This window comes from Dioscorea cayenensis, chromosome 5 (assembly GCF_009730915.1).
Source record: "Dioscorea cayenensis subsp. rotundata cultivar TDr96_F1 chromosome 5, TDr96_F1_v2_PseudoChromosome.rev07_lg8_w22 25.fasta, whole genome shotgun sequence".
In the NCBI taxonomy this organism is placed as follows: domain Eukaryota; kingdom Viridiplantae; phylum Streptophyta; class Magnoliopsida; order Dioscoreales; family Dioscoreaceae; genus Dioscorea; species Dioscorea cayenensis.
In genome coordinates, this window is record NC_052475.1 from 27445163 (window position 1) to 27466372 (window position 21210).

At 37.9% G+C, this 21210-nt stretch overlaps 3 protein-coding genes across 5 annotated transcripts; 2 read left to right on the forward strand and 1 right to left on the reverse strand.

Annotated features, from left to right (window-relative positions):
- Positions 1–2136: 2136 nt before the first annotated feature.
- LOC120261997 (sex determination protein tasselseed-2-like) lies at positions 2137–4261 on the forward strand. Of its 2 annotated transcripts, none has more exons than XM_039270033.1 (3): positions 2137–2292; positions 2375–2464; positions 3322–4261. In XM_039270033.1, the coding sequence occupies exons 1-3, from the start codon at positions 2273–2275 to the stop codon at positions 4130–4132; spliced, it is 921 nt and encodes a 306-aa protein (XP_039125967.1). In that variant the 5' UTR covers positions 2137–2272; the 3' UTR covers positions 4133–4261. The 2 variants fall into 2 exon arrangements, with proteins under 2 accessions (XP_039125967.1, XP_039125968.1); XM_039270034.1 differs by having other exon boundaries at positions 2140–2292; positions 2386–2464.
- Positions 4262–7633: 3372 nt separating this feature from the next.
- On the forward strand, positions 7634–11640 carry LOC120262004 (transcription factor ICE1-like). Of its 2 annotated transcripts, XR_005536682.1 has the most exons (5): positions 7634–8915; positions 9639–9869; positions 10371–10541; positions 10665–10816; positions 11105–11640. XR_005536682.1 is itself a non-coding variant. In XM_039270040.1 (4 exons), the coding sequence occupies exons 1-4, from the start codon at positions 7770–7772 to the stop codon at positions 10746–10748; spliced, it is 1632 nt and encodes a 543-aa protein (XP_039125974.1). In that variant the 5' UTR covers positions 7634–7769; the 3' UTR covers positions 10749–10989. The 2 variants fall into 2 exon arrangements, 1 of the variants encoding a protein (XP_039125974.1); XM_039270040.1 differs by lacking the exon at positions 11105–11640 and having other exon boundaries at positions 10665–10989.
- A 788-nt stretch (positions 11641–12428) lies between these two features.
- Positions 12429–17970, reverse strand: LOC120260907 (auxin response factor 2A-like). The gene is made up of 15 exons (XM_039268490.1): positions 17713–17970; positions 17532–17644; positions 17212–17310; positions 17055–17111; positions 16810–16965; positions 16654–16738; positions 15958–16048; positions 15703–15867; positions 15386–15505; positions 15222–15297; positions 14982–15150; positions 13950–14875; positions 13381–13571; positions 13113–13249; positions 12429–12794 (listed from the first exon to the last, which is right to left on the reverse strand). Exons 1-15 carry the CDS (start codon positions 17825–17827, stop codon positions 12775–12777), a joined length of 2520 nt encoding a protein of 839 aa, XP_039124424.1. The 5' UTR covers positions 17828–17970; the 3' UTR covers positions 12429–12774.
- Positions 17971–21210: the final 3240 nt, after the last annotated feature.

The following is a 21210-nucleotide window of genomic DNA, read 5'->3' on the forward strand; positions in this document are numbered from 1 at the left end:
AAATAGGAGGAATAGTCAGAAAAAAGTAAGAAGAGAAAAAGAAAGCAACGGAAAATTGTGAATAAATTTAAAAAAAAAAACTATAAATGGTATTAATTTCAAGTAATTATCTATCCATATATATCAATCATTCAGCCTAGCAATGCTAGAAAATAAAAAATCTTTCTTCTTACTGTACTTTTTTCTAGATAAAGCTTGTTTCTGCATGATTTCAGCTGAACATCCTAGAACGTCTAAAAAGTGTGAATAATACCCTAGTTCTTTGATTATTATTATTCAGAAAAATCATTCCAACAATAAATTGCTTCCAAATTATTGAACTTATGAGTGGAGCACTATAAAGGTGGACATCAATCATCACTCATTTCAGTAACTAATAATAAAATAAGAATTAAGTACATGCTCCACAAAATTTGGCTGTGCTAATTGTCTAGCTCTCTTTCAATAACTATCCTAATAATGAGTCATAAGTATATAACTGTAAATTAGTTGAAAAACATGGATATATAATGATGTGCTTTTTGTTATTCTTAACTTCAATGATATTAAGATACATGCATAAACAGCAGAATGAAAGTCAAAATTTAAAAAATACTTCTTGTAAAAGACACAATGGAAGCAATATGCCTCTTCTTTGGACTATGATCAAGAAGTTTTTCACTATTAAAATTTATTATATCATAGCAAAAATTAAGCATATATTAGGTATATATGTTTCAAGATCATATATATATATATATATATAGAAGCAACAGAGTGATAGAGTAAGCGTACTTGGGTCTATATATCTTGATAATATATAGAGCTTTAGCATCTATATCTATATAAAGTTTGCTTTCATTATATTCAGATCAAGCTTCATCATATTATATGACTTGGAAGTAAACCAAATTTATATGAATACAAAATTAAAGCATGAGTTACATGATAGTACTGCTCTTCTTGCACAATGTGATCATGAACATTTGTTTGTGGATCGATGTGCTCTTTGTCACCAAACATATCACATCTTCAAACACAGTGTTTTGGAATAAGAATGGAAACAATTTGAATCATCGATCTCTAGTAGTATTCTATTTGTCATGATAGTTCTAGTGATGGAAACATTCTTCTTCAAATGTAAGGCAGAGCTGAACTCCCGGTGAGTGCCTGCTACAACACATACAACTCCATGTGTTACTCTCTATGTCTGTGATTCCATCCAAAAACACAAAGCAATAAAGCAAACATACTTAAATGCATATATGCCACAAAAATTCAATAATGCTTCTCCATTCAATGAGTCAATGAAGACCAGCAAGAAAACAAGAGATACACTGTAATAATATCATAATTCAACATGGGCCACTCTTTGTCCCACAGACAAGAGATTCCAGGTTGGAACACCTCATTTGTCCCTAGCTTGTCTCCAACTCACAGAGAAGAAGATGAGGTGGTCTTGATCATATAGAGTTATTAGTAGCAACATAGGAGAAACAGGACCTTTCTTTCTTACTGTCCAAAGATGATTTATATGCATGCATGAAGAGATATGAACTAAACTTAAACTAATGTTAACTTCAAATCAACTAGATTATACAAAGCACTGCATGTCATGAACATATATACTTTTCATGCAAAGATTACGTGTCTAAAACAAGTGTTTGATTCTATTCTTCTCACTAGCATCCATGAAGACAAAGCCAATCACACTGTAAACCCTAGTCTCATGCTACCTGCCCCTATGTCTACGTACGTACGTACATCTAACCCATGCACGTACCCCACGTCCATCAATGAAAGCATGGTTTTTTTCTCTCCAAGCATGCATGGCTTCTTAAATCTTATCTTCAAAAAGGAATGGAGTAGAGAAATGGTAAAGTAACCAGGTGTTTACTCTCTTGCATCGAAAAGTAGAGACCAGCTTTGCATGCATGGTTTACTTTCTATTAAATTAACCATTCAAGAGAAGCCAGTGTTGTCGTCTGACACCATGTTAACGTGTTTGGGAAGCATAGAAATCTAAAAAGACGTGCTTATATATGTATGTATATATTTTTATATTATCTATATATAATAATAATTTTATTAATATACTATTGTATTATAATAAACAAATTTTAAAAAAAGATAAGTGCATGGGGATTCGTAAGATGGTGGGTCGTGGGTAGCTTTCCCGTTGAGCGCCGTGCATTGCCCTTAAATAGCGGGTTGGAGTGCTTCTTTTCGGATCCACACCCGAATCCGATAACCAGATCACTAGTTCTTCACCGCCACCACCACCGCCGGTAGGATGCTCCGCCTCACCTCCAGGTAGTACTATTCTACTAGTCTGGTTCATATCTTGCACTTTAGATGGTGTTCATTTTTTCATTTTAATTTTTTTTTTTCTTAGTTTTTTTGAAGTTATCCCAAGGAGGGTTATGTTTGTGAGAAGATTAAGTGGTTCCTTTAATGATGATTCTACAAAAGAACGCATACGAAGGTGAGTTTTTGTTGTTGTTTTTCTTTTTGTCAATGTTTCTTTATTTAAGAGCTAATTAAAGAAAGGACCTTTGTCATTGTTGAGAGTTTAGTTTATATGTACTTTTGTTTTCAAAGATTTGTTTTGCCTTTTTTGGTCCCCTTGTATTTATGATCATTATATCACCATGGAATTGCTCTAGCTGCTGATTTTGGTAGTTTTTTTTTTCTTTTTTGTTGTGTGTGTGTGTGTGTGTGTGTGTGTCTGTGTAAATTCTAAGAGTTGTGGTTTCATTTGATTTTTCATTCCTTGTTCTTGCCCTCTTTTCAATAAATAAATCAAGATGTTCAATAATAGAGCTTTGTTTTTGTTAGTTTAATTATTTTTATGTTGTAATATTCAAGGAACAGATTAATATTTTTAATGAACTAAAACTTTTAGTGAGCTGTTCCTTCTTCCTTGGAGATCCCGTACTCTTAATTAGCTGGCATTAACTGGATTTTTTTCATTAATTTAATTGAACAAATCGTTAGGTAAGAACCACCAAAACAAGCATGAGTTGTTAATTAATTAGCTCAACTACTTCTTGTAAATTAGGCTAAAGAAGTTTGATTGGATATTGATTTGAAGGTTTACCCATTGTGCTATAACAGAGTCAAAACATGCAATAATTCATTATACACTGTTGTTGAAGTCTGTAATGTGTACTTCTGATAACAGAGGTGATTACTTTTACAACTTAAATTCAATCAGATGTGAGTTTTAAATCAAAGCTTAGATTTTCTAGTGAAAATTATTGTTAATGTTGAGTGTTCATAGCCAATGTTACAACCATCCGTCATCAATTATTAATTAGAATGGAATGGCATTGAATGCAGACTTGAAGGAAAGATTGCTCTTATCACTGGAGGAGCAAGTGGTCTAGGCAAAGCCACAGCTCGGCAATTCTTACTGGAAGGGGCAACTGTCATTCTCGCAGACATAAACAGCAAACTAGGCTCAGAAGCAGCAGATGAACTCGGTTCGCGAGCTAAATTCATCGAATGTGATGTTACAGTAGAGAAGCAAGTTTCAAATGCCGTGGATTTTGCCATGGCTCGACACGGCCGGCTTGACATACTGCACAACAGTGCTGGTATTACTGGGCCTCCGGCAGCACCCGACATTGCTAGCCTTAATTTGGCTCACTTTGATCAAGTAATGGCGGTGAATGTCCGGGGAACCGTTGTTGCTATCAAGCATGCAGCCCGTGTAATGGGCCCAAAAGGATCGGGCTCGATCCTCTGCACCGCAAGCATTAGTGGGTTGCTTGGTGGACTTGGGCCTCATCCATACTCCATTTCAAAGTTCACCATACCGGGCATTGTCAGGTCTGCAGCTAGTGAATTGTGTCACCGTGGAATTCGAATTAACTGCATTTCGCCGTTTGTCATTGGGACACCACTCGTGGTCGAGCAATTTGCAAGATTGTACCAAGGAGCAGAGAGGGAGCGAGTCCTTGAGATAATTAAAGGACTTGGAGAACTTAAGGGCGCAAACTGTGAGGAGATTGATGTAGCCAAAGCTGCTGTTTATCTTGCATCTGATGATGCCAAGTATGTTTCAGGTCATAATCTGGTGGTTGATGGAGGATTTACTGGCTGCAAGCAACTCAATTTGCCAATGCTCGATCTGATGGATCGATCTTAGTTAGACTCAACAATTTGAATGCTTTAATTGGAATTGGATCAGACTATTTCAAGGAATTCATGAGCTGTGAGAAACCTTGTAAATGTACAAATTTCATCTGCAGTAAATTAATTGTTGTTGGTTTTCTAATTAGCATATATATGCATATTAATGCACTGTTGTCCTACTGCCAACTCTTTGAACTTTGAAGCAAGGATTGCCAAAATTGCTTTGAGATTAATTAATTAAGTGTTTGTATATCTGTATTGCAAGGAATTAATTAATTGTGAGAGCAATGCTGTTGTCTTTCTCACTTTATTTGAATGAAGTATGAAACCGTCTCACTTTATATTATCTTGCAGCCAATGCTTTGGTTGGAGTAAGATTACCGCGTTGCAAGTTGCAACTTGCAAGGAATTCATTTCTCAGAAGTCAGAAACCACAGAAATGTACAGATTTTATCTGCAGAAAAACGCTACCAGTTTTCTCAGTCCAAGTCTAATGAAACACACATGAAACATATGCAGTACCGTTATCCTACTGCCAGTGCTTGATCAATTTAAACCACAATATTCATTTCTGCAGAACAAATTTTAAAGCCGTGTGAGACAACAATACTGTTTGGTCAGCATCGATCTCTATATATACACAAATTCAAACTTCAAATTGCTGTCTTTGTATATATATATATATATATATATATATATATATATATATTCTCCTGCATGCATGCATGCATGTATCTGAATTATATATGTACAAAGACAGTGTCTTGAATTACTCTCATATATATGTTTGCAAATAATAGAAGAAAAAGAAAAAGAAAAAAAAGGAATAATATTAGGTTGAGAGAAGTATGTAATGAGGACAAGAAGGTCATGGATGGCACATAATAAATGTGCTTCTAATGTTGCTGTCGGCTTGGTTCTTCATGGCCTCATCAGATTCAATGCTGGGTTTGAGATTTAGGTGGGGGTGACATAGAAAGCTTTCACGAGATCCCTGGGGTTCTCTCCATCATCCAATTTATTCCTTCCTGCCATGCAACTAGCCATACCTCTCTCTCTCTCTCTCTTTATGTGTTATAATTAACAACCATATATGCATGCTTACATAGCACATACATCTTTCTCTAGATTTCTCTCATCCATGTCTCTCTCTCTCTTTCCATCTCTAGTATTTGTCTTGCTTGTCATTAATAAGGATTAAGAAGTGACCTCAAGTGGCCGTTAGAGCACAGCACACTTCATACGCCACCTCTTTCTTTGTTCTGTGTATAAACTAATTAACAGGGTTGATGTTTTACCATGGAGAACTACAGTTCTACTAGAATTCTTTTTTAAGGGGATTTGACATGAATGCCCTTAAGCTTTTTAAAAGTCAGAGTTTAATTGTCTCTCACTTTCTCTGGTCTTTATTTACTTGTTTGTTCCGAATCAAATTCATGTATAGGAAAAAAGAATTAAACCAGGAAGAATAACACAAGTAGAACTCTTACTTTTGTATATTATGACTTTTTCCAAACATGCTGAATTAATGAATAACTGTTGTTTTGCTATTAAGTAATTTTGCATCTTGTTTTTAGCCGGAGGAAGGATGAGTAAAAAACTTAAAACATTTAATTACTAATGCTATTAAGTAATTTTACTATTACCTCTTTAGCTGTTTGTTTCCTGTTAGAGTTGTAATAAAAGTTTACTAATTGAATTATGTATATTTAAAATCAAGTCAAGGTGCTAATTGCATGTCTGCTAGTTAGTCAGATATTACACATGGGAATCCATTTGGATAGGTCAAAAGTAAAATCATTATCAATATTAAATTTTCATATTTTAATACATATATATATATATATATATATCAAAAATTATATATGGCCATTTTACTTACCATGATTCACATGGATACAAATAACAGTTATAATGGTAAACTAAATATAAATTAAAAAAATACAAAAAAAATGAAGAAGATAATTTTCAGATGTTATATATACTCCTACGAATTAACAAGAAATATTTATCATTTATTGAATAATTATAAATGTAAAACAAAAGAAATATCTGATAATTCCACAGAATTAATTACTGCATAAAATTGAGAGAGCTATATAACAAAAAAATATTCTAAAACTTATCTTGAAAAGTGACTGTAGATAAATTGAACAAACCCAAGCAAGACAGAACAGTGAAAAATTGATTTCTTGTGCTCATCTTCCTTTTGTTCTGGTTTGGGCCACAAAAAAGTGAAAATTAATTATAAATAATACAAATAATTATAACCGTTGATTTTAACATTCCGTCGATCAGATCTTAATATTTAAATCGTAGCCAACGACCTTTTGGTCTATTGGCATCGGATTCCTTACGTAGGGTGTTCACCTTGAGTGTTAAGCGTGGCTCTCCGAGTTCGATCCCCATCTAGCGCAAGGTGAGGGCATGGTTCGATGGTGAGCGCGGCTCCCCCACGTGTTTGTCCTGGGTTCCGAGATCATCGCCTTTTTTTAAAAATTAAATCGTATTATTGATTATATATATATATATATATAGTAAAGCACATAAAAAATGTTTTTGTAAAACAGACTTAGAGTTTGAATAGAAGCCATATATGGAGTTTGGAAGCAGAAGCTACCAATATGAGTTGAGTCTATACCAACTATTCCTCCATATATGTTATTTAATGATGAACATTTATTGGTGGCATGAAACAATCTATTTTCAGAGCATAGTTGAAACTTGTGACTAAACAAATGTGGTATTTTTTATTTTATTTTATTTATTTTTTAAGGTTTTCACCTTTCATTGTTAACACACGTAGATTTTAGATTTAAATTCTCGTGTTAAACTTAAAACATTGAAATTTGACATACATTTTCAAAAAATTATTTAAACTTTTCTTTTACACCCAAAACATACAATAATTTATTGTGCAGTTATCTTACACATTTAAATATTAATATTTAATAAAGCTATCTAAAAGACGAACTGATTAGCAAACATAAGAACCAATTTAGTGCATTGGGCCTAAAAGTTAAAGAAAATTTATAAAAATATTAAAATAATAAATTAAATAAAAACAGAGGACAAAACCATGAAAAAAATCACAATTAATTAAATAGTTACCAAATTTATTTTAAAAAATTAATTAAATTACCAATAAACTATTAATTTATTGTCACTGGTTATTTGTATAAAATATTAGTGTTTTGTCCGAAAAAATATTTTAAAATAAAAGGTAGACCTCTAAAAATGGGGCATAAAAAGAAGACAAGAGAAAACGATCAAGAAAGGGGAATGTCAAAATTTAATAGTTTTTTTAAAAAATATATATTTGAAAAAGCTAATTAAACAAAATAAAAGCATTTTAAAAAAGAAATAATCACCAAAATGGGGGGTAATTTGGCGCATAGTACTCTAAAAAGTTGAAAAATAAATAGTAATAAAAAATAAATAAATAAAAAGAAAAAAAAAACAAGATAAAAAGGACAAAGAAAGGTAACCACATCACACCTGTCTTTCTCTCTCTCTTTCCTTCGCTTCTCTTCGACCTGAACGTTCGCTTCTCTCTCTCTCTCTCTCTCTCTCGCTCTCGCCTTCGCTTCTCTTCGACGTTCGTTTCTCTCTCTCTCTTTCTCGCTCTCTCTTCCTCCATCTTCGGAGCTATGCTCTCGCGCATCAATGGCGGTGCCGCATGGTCGGAGGACGCCGGAGGAGCAGGAGACCAAGACGAAGAGGCGGCGACGTGGACGAGAACCATCAATCCCGAAGCAAAGGACGGCATGGCGCAGCTGGCGAGCTTCAAGTCTATGCTTGACGATGACTGGTACCCTCAGAGCTTTGAAGCTCTGCAAACCCACTCGGAAATCAAGCAGATGAGCTTCCCCACTGACCCGGCTTCCACTGATGCTATGCTCTTCAACCCCGCTATGGATTCCTCCTCCTCTTGCTCGCCTTCTTCTCTTTTCAACCTCGATTCGTCTCACCCGTTCTTCTCCTCGAAAACCATGATTTCTTCCTTCCTTGGAGCTGCGTCTTCGATGCCTTTTGATACTGGGGCTGATCTCGGGTGTGATGCTTCGGGGTTCCTTGCGGAGCCCCAGGTGTCGAATTCACCAGTGTTGATGAGTAGAGAGGGAGGCGGTGGTGGGGTTCTTGGGTTCTCTGGGTTGGGGGCTAATGTGCAGATGAATTGCTCAACTGTTGGCTCGGGTATTCAGTTTCATAGCAACAGCTTGATGCTAGGGCAGAAGAGTTGTTCTGGCTCGGGCTCTGGCTCTGGTGCTGGTTTTGAGCCTATGGGCTTTGAGAGCTTTGAGAATTCTCCGTTCCTTAACAGGACTAAGGTTTTGAGGCCTCTGGAGATTTTCCCGCCGGTGGGCGCTCAGCCGACGCTTTTCCAGAAGCGAGCGGCGACCATTCGGCAAAACTCTGGCTTGGGGGGAGAGAAAGGTGGGAGTTTTGGGGGAATTATTGGTTTAGAGGGAGGGAAGCAGGGGAGTAATGAGGAGAGTGAGAAGAGGAAGAGGAGGTGGAGTGAAGAGGATGATTTTGAGGAAGGGAGCTTTGATGGCTCTGGTTTGAATTATGATTCAGAGGAGAATGGGAAGGGGGAGGAGAGTGGGAAGAATGGTGCTGGTGGTGGAGGGAATGCTTCTAATGCCAATAGCACAGTGACAGGTGGCGGGACTGATCCCAAAGGGAAGAAGAAGGGCTTGCCTGCAAAGAATCTGATGGCCGAGAGGAGGAGAAGGAAGAAGCTCAATGACCGGCTTTACATGCTTAGATCTGTGGTTCCCAAGATCAGCAAGGTGAACTTTTTATTTTCATTCTCAAACTCTTTGATTTTGTGTGGCTTTGTGCTTGTTTGCTTCATTGTTACTTTTTAATGGTTTAAACTTTAAATGCTTTCCATGCACATAATTTTGTGAGAGTATATCTTGTCTGTAGTTTAAACTAGTCAGAGTTAGATTGCCTGCGCTTCAGACGAAGTATATTTGCTGATTGATTTTGTGTGGCTTTGTGGAGGATCTTGCCAGATGTTTTTCATGACCTTTTTGGGGGTATTCTTTTTCTCCCATGAAACTGCCTGTTTTTTCGGTGCTTAAGTAACAGCTTGTTAACAGAAAATAGCTAAGCAGCCTGATTGTTTGTTTGATGCTAGACAAACATTTGCCAAAACCTGGATTTCTGGTCACGCAGGATGTAGGCAGGGCTTGTAACTTTGATCAACAGTTTCCTTTTGACCTCGATGTGAATAGTTCAATACTAGGCTTTTGATTGTTGCTAAGTATTTTATCTTCAGAGAGCGTTACTTTTTAGAACTTTAAAAGTGAGTGGTGTCCATAAGTAAATATTTCAGGTTCATGCCATATTGTGCTAAAAAATTCACCATTGCTCTGGGATTTTGGTCTAATCTTCCTTTCATAGATATCCCAGCTCTTTACTAGTGATTATTTATCCCGTTTAGCGGCCTTTATCTGGTTCTTTATTTTGCTCTGCCACATATATTGTCAACCTCTTTATTTTGCCAGATGGATCGAGCGTCTATACTTGGTGATGCAATTGAATACCTAAAGGAGCTTTTACAAAGAATCAATGACCTTCACAATGAACTTGAGTCAACACCTTCGAGTTCCTCAATGGCTGCCACCACTCCTACCAGTTTTCACCCTTTGACTCCTACGCCATCCACTCTACCATGTCGAGTGAAGGAAGAGCTCTGTCCAAGTTCATTGCCAAGCCCAAGTAACCAACCAGCCAGGGTTAGTTCCTGATTCTTGAGCACATTATGAAAACTTAAAAATTTTATTGAAAATTTTGACTAAAATAAATGATAGCATATGTTTATTTATCATCCCAAATGTTAAAACACAATCACTCTAGATTATTTAAGAAATTTCTTATTCGAATTTTTTTTTTTCTTTTTCTTTTGTCTTTTGAATAAATAAAAGAGTGACAGTGTCTCTTGCTCCTCTTCATGATCTTGGAATCCTCTTGGTTGGCCACTTCTTGCTCAACCTTGTACCTCAAGTTATTTAAATTTATAACCTTCTTGCTCATAAATTGCACTTGTGGTACTCTTCTGTTACTTTGATATGCACAGGGACCAGCAATGTTGATGGAACATGAAAAGAGGAAGCATAAGGACAAAATAAAACACAGCATGATCTTACTAGTTTTGCTAGCCTAATTACTACGTTTCTGTATTTTTATTGTAACCTACTGAATCCTCTTCACTATACACTCCAATTTCTTTGATTTAGGTGGAAGTAAGGGTACGAGAAGGCCGAGCAGTCAACATACATATGTTCTGTGCTCGTCGACCTGGCCTTCTTCTCTCAACAATGAGGGCACTCGATGGACTTGGTCTGGACATCCAACAGGCGGTCATCAGCTGCTTCAATGGCTTTGCCCTAGATGTTTTCAGAGCTGAGGTAAAGTAAATCACTCCCAAAAGATAAAGATTTGTGTGTGTGTGTTTTCAACATACATATGTTTGTTTTTTATTTTTGCAAAATAAAACTATACATTAAAATATTTCACTCTTTGATTGTCAGCAATGCAAAGATGGGCCTGGCGTTCTTCCAGAGGAAATAAAGGCTGTGCTTTTGCACTCTGCTGGTTTTCAAAGTACTATGTGATCTACACATCAGAGGACAATTCAGAAATGGCACTAACTGTAGTTCTACTCGCCAGTGGATTACTAAAGGTACAGGAAGGGATGTGACAAAGCCTTTTCATCACTTAAAAGTCTTTTAACATTTTGTATTCTGGGATCATAACTTAGGTTTCTATCTGTTCAATGAGGAAATACTCTCATTTTCGTTGTTTCCCTCCAAACTAAAAATTCTGTTAAATGATAATCTTGCTTGTTAATGTCATCTCCATGGTTTCATTTATTTTAGTGAATTTATTGCCATATACTTCTTCAGACTTGCGGAATCTCACTTTATTGAAACATGCAAACCCTGATTGCAACTTTTTTCATGCATCACAGGACAGTTCTAAGTTCTAAACAGTGGTAAGTATATAAATAGGGATTCTACCTCTTTCGCTTGCCTTGTTGTGCTTGGAGGTGCTCTCAACAGGACTATACCATTGCATAAAGAAATGGACACTTCTTCCCAAATGACTGGTGCATTATATATATAATATAATATATATATTTATAGAGATGTATATGCTTTTGATGGGTGCTAGGATCTGATGCGGAGATAGTTATATATCAAATAAAGACAGGCTTGCTGATCATTGCGCATAGTGACTGAAAAGGCACACAATTGGATCACAAGGGGGCATAGTCCTAGTCCTAGTCATAGTCCTAGTCCTACTCATACTCCTAGTCCTGGGCCCCCAAAGCACTAGTGTCTTGTTTACATCAAATCAGTGGTCATTCTGACAGATTCTTTCAGGTGACACCTTTAGGAGGGTTATTAATCTTCTTTGTTTAAGGAATTTCTGCTACACTTTTGTCTTTCTGGACAGCTTTCATGAGGGCACTCATTCATTTGCATGTCCAATCAATCAGTCAGTGAATCTTAATTAAGGGTTTATTAACAATGGAGCAACTGATTCGTCTCCATGTTATCATTTATTCAACTTTTTCCTAATCAAGTGGAATCATATGCACTTTATTAATATTAGTCTTAGAGTTAGGAGACTGTTTGAGTTGACTGTTATCATTGTTGAAAGTTGAAAACCAAACAGCATTAACACAACAAGAACCCAAAACACACGCCACAGAATTAGTGTTTGTTGTTGAGAGAGAGAGAGAGAGAGGGACCCACAGGATATGGGATATATGAATCTTCCTATTTGCTAAATTAAAAACCCTACCAACAAAGCAAAGCATTATTTTGTCCCCCCAAAAGATAGAGAATGATTCTCACCAGTCTGAATCACTGCACTTCGAGGACCAAACAATGGATACCAATCACTTCAAAAGAATACACAACTTCACATTATTATCATCATGATTATCTTGACTCTCAGGATTTGCAGGTTCTTATATGCTTGCTTTCCCCAGCCAGACAATTGAAAAATACATTAACAAAGTAAAAACAAAAAGAATTAGAGCCAAACCACCTGAACAGCACTCTCACACCCCCACCCCCACCCACCTAAAAATAAATAAATAAAATAAAGCCTCCCGCTCATCATACTTGCTGATTTCTCTTCAATACCACTCATGCATACCATCATATCATATTCAGATTGATCAAACACAATATAGGATGTGGAGAGAGAAGGGAAGAGGGGGTTTTCAACTTTCAAGTACAAACTATTTCATATATTTTTCCTGCTATGAAGATATATCTGACTGCTTCAAAGTTAGCGCTCTCACATGAGATCCATTTTCATAACAAAGAACAGTAGACATCATTCACCCTAGGAAAAAGGATGTTGAAATATTAATATATGGCCAACAACATAGAACTATTTACATTGGGAATCCACACTTCAGCCTTCTGGATAACAATATATGATAGACAAGCTCAGGCACAAATACAAGGGCAATACTAGATAGTAAATAAAATTAAGTGGTGGCTTGCCTTCTTGGCCTCTCTGAGGGCAAAGAACACCACTCACCCTACTATGGGGCACACCAGTGATGTCTGAACCCCATTTCAAAAAGCTTATCCTAACATCACTCACTCCCCTTTCTTCTCAAACTTCTGCTTCAAAGCCTACGAAAAAGCAATTCACCAGGCCAATGAGTATGTACCCTTTCAGTTAAAGCTTCAAAAAGAATACAAAGATACTGTAATTTAAAGTAACATTATGCAGAAAGAATTGTCTTTAACGATAATGAGCAACATCTTTTATATGGTCAGTGTCAAGTATCTTGTACTATCCAATCAAATCATGGTCTAGGAAATTGCACGTTTTTTATTGGGAAAAGCAAAAATGAGATTTCAACCTTTCCTTAATGTAATCATAGGAATAATAAAAACTGCAGAGAACTAAGAAGAATTCAGAATTAGCAGTTTATATGGTCAAAGCACCTTTTGTTTCTATTGGTGCAGTTCTCTCTGAAGCCGATGGGCTGTCTTCTGTTCTTGGGGTCAGCGCTCCTTGATTCATCTTCTGTACCTCCTCTTTTGTGTAGATGAAGATCTTGCGGACCATGCCACAGAATTCCCTGCACACAAAAAAGGCATTAAAAAAAAGCCAGCTTAATTAGAAATTCTATGATTCTTTAAAGAAAATTCAGTAAGGAGATGAATTGTGAACTGAATGACTTGAAAATTGACAAGGTAAAATCAAACTTACTCCCAAGGATCATCACCAACAAGCATCATGTCACCCTCATTATCAGTGTATACAACCAACCAATTCTTAATGGGAGACAGCAATTCACCATCAAATTCAAACATCTGGTCTAGTTCAGTTATCAGTTCATTATAGCCACTTAGCTTTGCAAGATCTACAGATCTACCTAATGCGATACCCTGCTTGTGTACCTGAAACGAAAACAGGCCTATTACATTCATTTGCGAACACCAATCATAAACCTGAATAAATCATGTAGGCAACATAGTTCATGAGAATCAACAGGAGCATTAATATGAACAAAAAGTTCCCTAGATACCATGGCTAAAATCAAGAGAGATTTGCACAACTGATAAGCTTCAGATTACTAATAATTGATGTGCATGATACACTTAAAGCAACCAACTTTTCCAGGAAAATATAGCATAAGACTTGAAAGGTTAGATACCCATTAACAACAATAAAACATGACCAAGATGAAAAATAAAGAATAGAAAAGAAGAGAAAACAAGCCCAACCAATAACCAAAGGAGATAGCTCCAACAAGGTAGCAAGGGTAGGCAACAAACCTTAGTGCAACTCCTTGTTGAACCAGACTGAAGTTTGCTCTGGACATCTTTAGATGTTTGCGGACAAGAATGCATCAACTTTTCATGATCACAACTAGAGGCAGCACCAGCATCAACTGACTTGCCTTTCAAATGCTCTTGCTGTTGATTAACTTCAACAGCCTGTGACTCATTCAATGTAGCCACCAAATGAGAGTGTGACTCTGGTTCATAGGATACGCTTCTGTGTGAAATCACTTGACCAGATGTTGGATTGGAATTAAGGTGAATCCCAAAGAGCTTGCAATTGCCGCTGCCTTTTGGCTTTGCCCCCTCAGTAGGGTTTGCCATCATAGGTTGAGGCTTCAGAACCCTTGGATGGGATGCTGTTTCAATTTGAGCAGGAGGCAATAAATGTGATAACCAATTTGGAGAATGTTGCTCAACTCCAATACCATGAAGGCCCCCCACACCCCCATACCTAATGCTTCCAAGACCGGAATAAGGTAGCTCACCGGGCTGTGGAGCCATTTTCATGGTGGACTCCATAATGAAAGGAATGTTTGGAGGCATCATTGACCATGACCCTGACAGTGATTTTAATCTACCATCCTGATCCTGAAAATGACTCTTCAGGTGGCTTGCATCCCCTGAAGTCTGCTCAAAAAGTGACGGATTGAATCCACCAGAATCACCAGGTCGGCGAAATGCTGATAACATATCAGTATACATCGGTTCTTGCCTTGTCATCTGGATCCAATTGTCTGATCCTAATCTTCTTTGATCACATTTATCCTCATGTGGTAAAGACCACATGATGGGTTTTGGAGTGTTGTCCACTTCATTGCTGTCAGCAATATTCCCTCTCAAGGTCGTAGTTTCTTGACCTTGCAAGACCCTCTGAGCTGCTTGTGCTTGGGAAGGGTCTGCAGTAACCTTAGATGCGGCTGAGAAAATGCATAAATCTCTTAAATGTGCCCATAAGAATGCAGAAAGAGCTTAAAATATTAAAACCTATCAATCACAATAACACAGATAAATGCTGTACTGTACCTTCTCTTGTAAGAACTGAAGATTCCGGTGAGGCAGGTGTTACACTTGGACGTGGCCTTTTGGGACGAGGCAGTGGCAAAGAGTGTGGTGGAGGAGTTGATGCAGGTTCTATTTTCCATGGAGATACTCTTTCTGGGCGAGCAATCGAGGATGTCTCATCCCACCGTACCTAAGGCCTCAAAATTGAGATGTCTACCTAGTAGAGAAACAGAAATACAAGAGAATTTATATGCACATCACCTTAAGGCATCTCCATTTTGACCCAGGCCACCTGCTGGCATCAACATCTTCCATACCAATAATAGTACCAGTAAACCTGCAATTGAGAAAAAACAAAAGTTCACTAACGACTATGAAGGGGCAAGCATTTGACTGCTGGTAGAGCAGTGAAATACTGGTTATACCTTTGCTCTGGAGCTTCCTCATCTTCAAATCTCATCTTGAACCTCACTCCTATAGAATGGTTAATCTTTTGTGACTCCATATACTGTTCATATGGAATGATAAATTCTGAGGGGCTTGTCCTGAGGCCAAAATTGATGGTAAAACAACATTGTCAAAGATTGGATGAAATGTGATGGAAACAGCCAGCACAGTCATGAGGTTCATAACCAGAATTGAGGGATTACATGACAAAAATTTGTAACAAGAGGGGAGTTAATAAATACTACTCCAGGTATTATATAACATGTCAACAGAAACAAGAACATCAAAGGAATACCTTGGTTTATAGTAGACAGTAAACATGGTCCCAGTAGTGACAGCATGCCATGCTGTCGCAAGGACACCAAGGTGCATGCTGTGACTAGATATAACTGAGGATGGTACATTAGCCTGTTGTCTCATTGCTCGTCTTACTCCAACACGAAGCTCAGAATTTTCTCCTCTAAGAGTCGGAAACAATCAGATGATGCCATGGATATAAACAGGCAGTAATTGTTCAACTTCAATAACATTATATATATACAGAACAGACCTGAGAAAAATAAAAGCATCTCCGGCAACAAGTCTTTTTGAACTAACAAATACACTCCACCCGCTTTGGAGTAAGTGCCTCCTTGGTTGACCTAGAGTTTCATAACCACAGCAGTCAAATTAGAAATTAAGGGAGCAATACTATGACTTGACAACATCAGATTGAAAGGAAACACCTCTCAACAAACACAGAAAACAATCCCAGGATGAAAATGATACCCCACAACACTTGACACTACCTACAAGCTCCAAAAATATTCCTGAATCCCAATACCGATTGAAAACACAACTTAGTTACTTGGATGGGCGGACCGCTATTAAAGGCATTACATGTCACATCCAAGGCGAGAGAGCATTTGCTGCATACTGGACTGCATATTTAAGAAGAAGAAAAAACTCCTAGCCCATTTTTCAGGAATTTATCTAACTCTAGGCAGCAGCAACACTCAAAATTGTCAGGAGCCAAACCCAAGAAGAACACTTAAAACTCTTAAACATCTTTGGCTTGAGTTTTCTAGAGACAACATGTTCTCCAGCTCACCTCACTGATAAAAGAGAGAACATAATCATCGGATTTCCGAGAAAAGCCCAATAACTAATGTAAATGCTCAAAAGGTATGGTGTGGGATCAGCATAAAAGGTGAGCAGTTAAGCATTCATATATTCAAAATAACCACATGCATCCCATGAGATTTACCACGGAATATATGGCGGAAGCGCCACTCAACAGCATGCAAGTCCTTCGCCACCAGCTCCTGAGTCGGAGGTTGTTTGCCCATGTCCTGATCCGAGAAGCAATCTGAGACAACTTCATAATCCAACAACCAAACTAGATAAAGAAAGAGGGTCCAACCAGTGGGGGAAGGCACTCGTCAGCATGCCTTCTCAGCACAGAGAACCCTCCATGAGTGCTTGTATCAGATGCAGTCAATGTCTTGCAGAAGGAGTGAACTCGAGGTCGCAGAGGTGGTGGAGGTGGAATCTCCTTCTCGACCAAGTTTTCATCTTGCTGCCATTCAAACAACCAATTCACAAGACATTAAAACATCTGACCTTCGTAAAGCCTACTTCTAAACAAGCACGAAATTAACTACAAACCTTCGACTCAGGGAGCAAGGTCACCTGAGCAAACACCTCATCAGTATCCGGCTCCGCCTGAGAAAAAAAAAAATCAAATGGTCCATTAAATCCACGAGAAATAACAGAACTATAGAAACAATGAAAGATTTATAAACCCTAAAAACCAAAATCCTACTTTTAGCTCAACATTGATCACTCGACAAAGGATCTTAGACGGAAGGTTGTCGTAGATCGGCATCTGAGGATCCGCCAGCTGATTCGTCGACGCCTCCACCTACATCTCCACAGTGATTCGAACTTAGATTGCCAAAAAGGCACCAAAAATGGGAGAAAAATAGAAGGAAATCCAGAACACCATCATCTCCACAATCCATAGACCCACATTAAAAACAAAGTATTGAAAGAACAAAATTTCCACCTAAAAAACCAAGCAGAACCCTAGAATTCAACACAAACCCAAGCTCAAACAGCAGCAAAATCCCATCCAAGGCATACCTGCTCTATATGTCCTTGAGGAAAGTAAAACACCAGCTCCCCCTTGCGAGGAACAGTGACCAGCGGCCCCGCACACGCATGCCAGAGCTCAGTATACAACGCATCGTCCAAATCTACAACCAAAATCATCAGACGAAACCCAAAATCCAACCGCACACCCAAAGATCAGCAAGAATCCTACCTCTCGCGGAAGCCAGACCATCCGAAGCACCACCTCCACCCGGTTCAGTACACCCAGACGTGAAACTCTCGCCCCTCCCACTACTCCCCTTCGCCGACGCCTCCGACGCCGCCATTCCGAATTCGACGCCTCAACCCCGGCCAAAATCCCACATCCACGCCGTTGAACGAAGCAAGAACGGAGAACAAGACCAAACCCTAGCTCTCGGGAGGGATATAGAAGAAGGGAGGTGAAGGTGAGAGTGTCCAGATGCGAGACCGGATTCGTACCCTGGTCGACCGGTTGCTAACCCAAGGTTAAAATCCCCACGCAATCATTTCAACCGCGGTTAATTCCTTAACCCGAGGGCCCCAAATTTTTTACCTCTTTTTTTCTTTTCCTTTTTTTTTTAATTTTATTTTTTACTCATTTACTATGATTGAAATTATTGAAAAAAAAAAAATTAATCCAGTTAACTGAATAATGATTCTGTTCTTTCTCTGTAGATTACAAACATCTTTGAACTATAAACTTAATTCTTAACTATCTCTAATCCAAATAATAATAATAATAATAATAAAGCAATTGTTCCTTGAGAAGAGGAAGCGCGGCAAAATAAATTATTAGAATAACACAATTAATTAAGTTCATTATTTTATTATTTATTTATTTGTTTATTTATTACTCGAGATTGTGTTAGAAAGTGTAATTTAATTATTTAATCAACCGGGCTTACTTTTCCCAGCCTGCCCCTTTGGGCAACAACACGTGTCGGACAAAGACGGTGTGGGGTCCATGCCATTGCTCTAATTGGGCAGCGGCGGTACATTTTTGTCGCGGTAATCTTACCGGCGTCCCTTCCTTCAATTGCCGAAGTCTGGGAGGATGGGTATGGTAAAGGGGAAGGGGAGGCGGTAAGCCTACCGGGGGAAGAGTTAATGTTGGGGTTGAGGGGGGCTGAGTGATACGGCGCTCTGTTCTGGGCGAAACCGATGAGCAATGATGGCTTTCTAAACTTCGTAACGCTTTCAAGGACGGTTAGGATCACGTTGAGAATGGTGCCCTTCCCTCCCTCCCCCCAAAAGATAGGCCCCACCACGTAATCTTTCTATAATCCGCTGTCACATCCCGAACAGCGAACTGTGAAACGAGTGGCTCAGATGATGGACACGTCCTCAGTAAACGATCAAAAGATCTCACAAGTTGACACCGCACGTGGGAGGGGGGTCGTTCTGAAACTTACAACCAGCTGCTCCGATCTGAGCCGTCCGTCGAGATGTGGAGCCACGGAGGAGAAGATTTTTCATATATACCCCTTGAAACATGCATAATTATGTATGACTTTTTTTAAAAAAATTCACATCAATTGAAATATCTTTCTCATTATGTGGAGTAATTTTTTATATATGTTCAACAATGGAGATTTTTTTAAAGTTTTTTTTTTAAATAGTAATATTTGATTATGAAAAAGGAGTAAAATATCAAGTTATTCTTTGTGTTTTGGAGATGATTATAATTAAATAGATAATATAACCTGATGAAAAACATTTAAAATTGTTAACAGAAATAGTGATATTTTGGTGATGTAATGTAATTATAAATGTATGATTTTGATAGGGTTATGCAATTATGTGTTCTTACTGGGTGTGTCTGCAAATTTCGCGGAAGCAGTGGGGGAAAGTGGGGCCCAACGGTGCTTCCTGCGTGGGAGACATAGACAGGGGACGGGGCAGTGGGGGCCCACTTGAGGATGTCAGCGGGGCAATAGACATGGCCCGGGCACACATAGAGAGAGAGAGAGAGAGAGAGAGAGAGAGATTGAGAAAAAGGAAGGGACCCGGACTTTGGACCTCCATTTGTGACACCTCACCCCTCAGACCAAAAACCGCGTCCCTACCTAAACTGTATCCCGGGCCCACTCCACGTCATCGGTCCAACATCCACCACGAATTCAACCGTGAGTCCGTTCCGGTTTGTTGCGAGCTTTTTACAACTTGGAAATTATTTTAATTTAAACTATAAAGTAATAAAACTTGGAATTATTAATCCTTTTTACCCTTTTATCATGTTTCTTTAACTTCATAAAGATACTGTAAAAATAATAAATAATTAATTAAAAAAAAGTTCAAATTGTTATTCATTCGATAGATTCAAATAACAATCAACAAAACACATATAATTTTTTTTTTTTTTAACCAATGAAATTGTTGGGCGTCGTGATGTGGTCTGGCCACAGCAAAACCAACGCTTGAAATTTAATGTGGTTGGATAAACATTTGATATTTTTATTTATTTAAAAAAAAAAGAAATTGAGAATGATTGGGAAATGGTGGTGAAGGGAAGAGAGAGAGAGAGAGAGAGAGAGATGGTGAAGGATGAGAAAGAGGTGGGACCCAAACCAAGAATGACAAGGCTGCAGTGCACGTGACTCTGGAGACAAGAGTAAAAGGGTGGCTCAGATGAGTCTAATTTGAGCTGGGTTTGGGTCCCACTACTTCGCGTGCCATTGCTCAGTGACACAGCACAAAGTATGAACCTCTTACCTCACTACTCACTACTCCCTCTTCTCAATTATCTCTACACATTTTCCACTCACTTTCTTTATTTCCACCCACTTCCCGACTTCTTTTTTGACCCACTCTTTATCATTGGTCTTTATAACCTTTAAATTTATATTTATTTTTATTTCTCTCTTTGGGCCCCCCCACCCCTACTGCTATGAGCTCTCTTTTCTCCCTTTTTAAGTGTCGTTATTCACTTTGTTTAACTTGATAATGAGCTTTTTGGAGATATTTTAAAATATAACATTTTTTTAAAAAAATAATCATAATTGGAAGAAAACTGCAGCAACTCAAATAAGGGAAAACAAGGAGTTTGTATTTTATAATATGATGATGACTTGAATTAAAACAAAAAAAAAAATGTATAAATATATATATATATATAGACGGATTAAATAAAAGCTGATGAAATGGGCTCCAATAGACCCCTCAACACATGCAAATAAAAGAAAGTGACAAAATTGTACCAGTTTGATATCATTTCTCTTTAATTTATTTTCACCCTTCTTTTATTTTTTTATTTTTTTTATTTTTTACTGCGTTGTAAATGATAAATGTAAATATATAATGAACTGTTAAGTCTCCCCAATTAATTAATTGGCATACGAGTGAGTATCACTCTCTCTTGTAAGCTGTAAATCAGCAACATTGATTATTAGTATAAACACAGATAGAGTAAGATTAAGGAAGTAACGGATGGACGGTCCAGATGAAAGGGATGATGGAGCAATAAGATGGAACGAGGACCACCGACAAGGGAAGTGAGTAGTTGATCGGACGGTTATCATTTGTTTTATCAGAAGTCTGAAAGGCCCACGTTGATGGTCTCTGGTTGAATGGCAGAGAGCACTGCTCTGCGTCCTTGTGACGCAGGCACTGCATTATTGTGCTACTCCTGCGGACCACCAAACTCAGCTTTCCTTTTATTATTATTATTATTTATTTTTTTTAAAGAAAA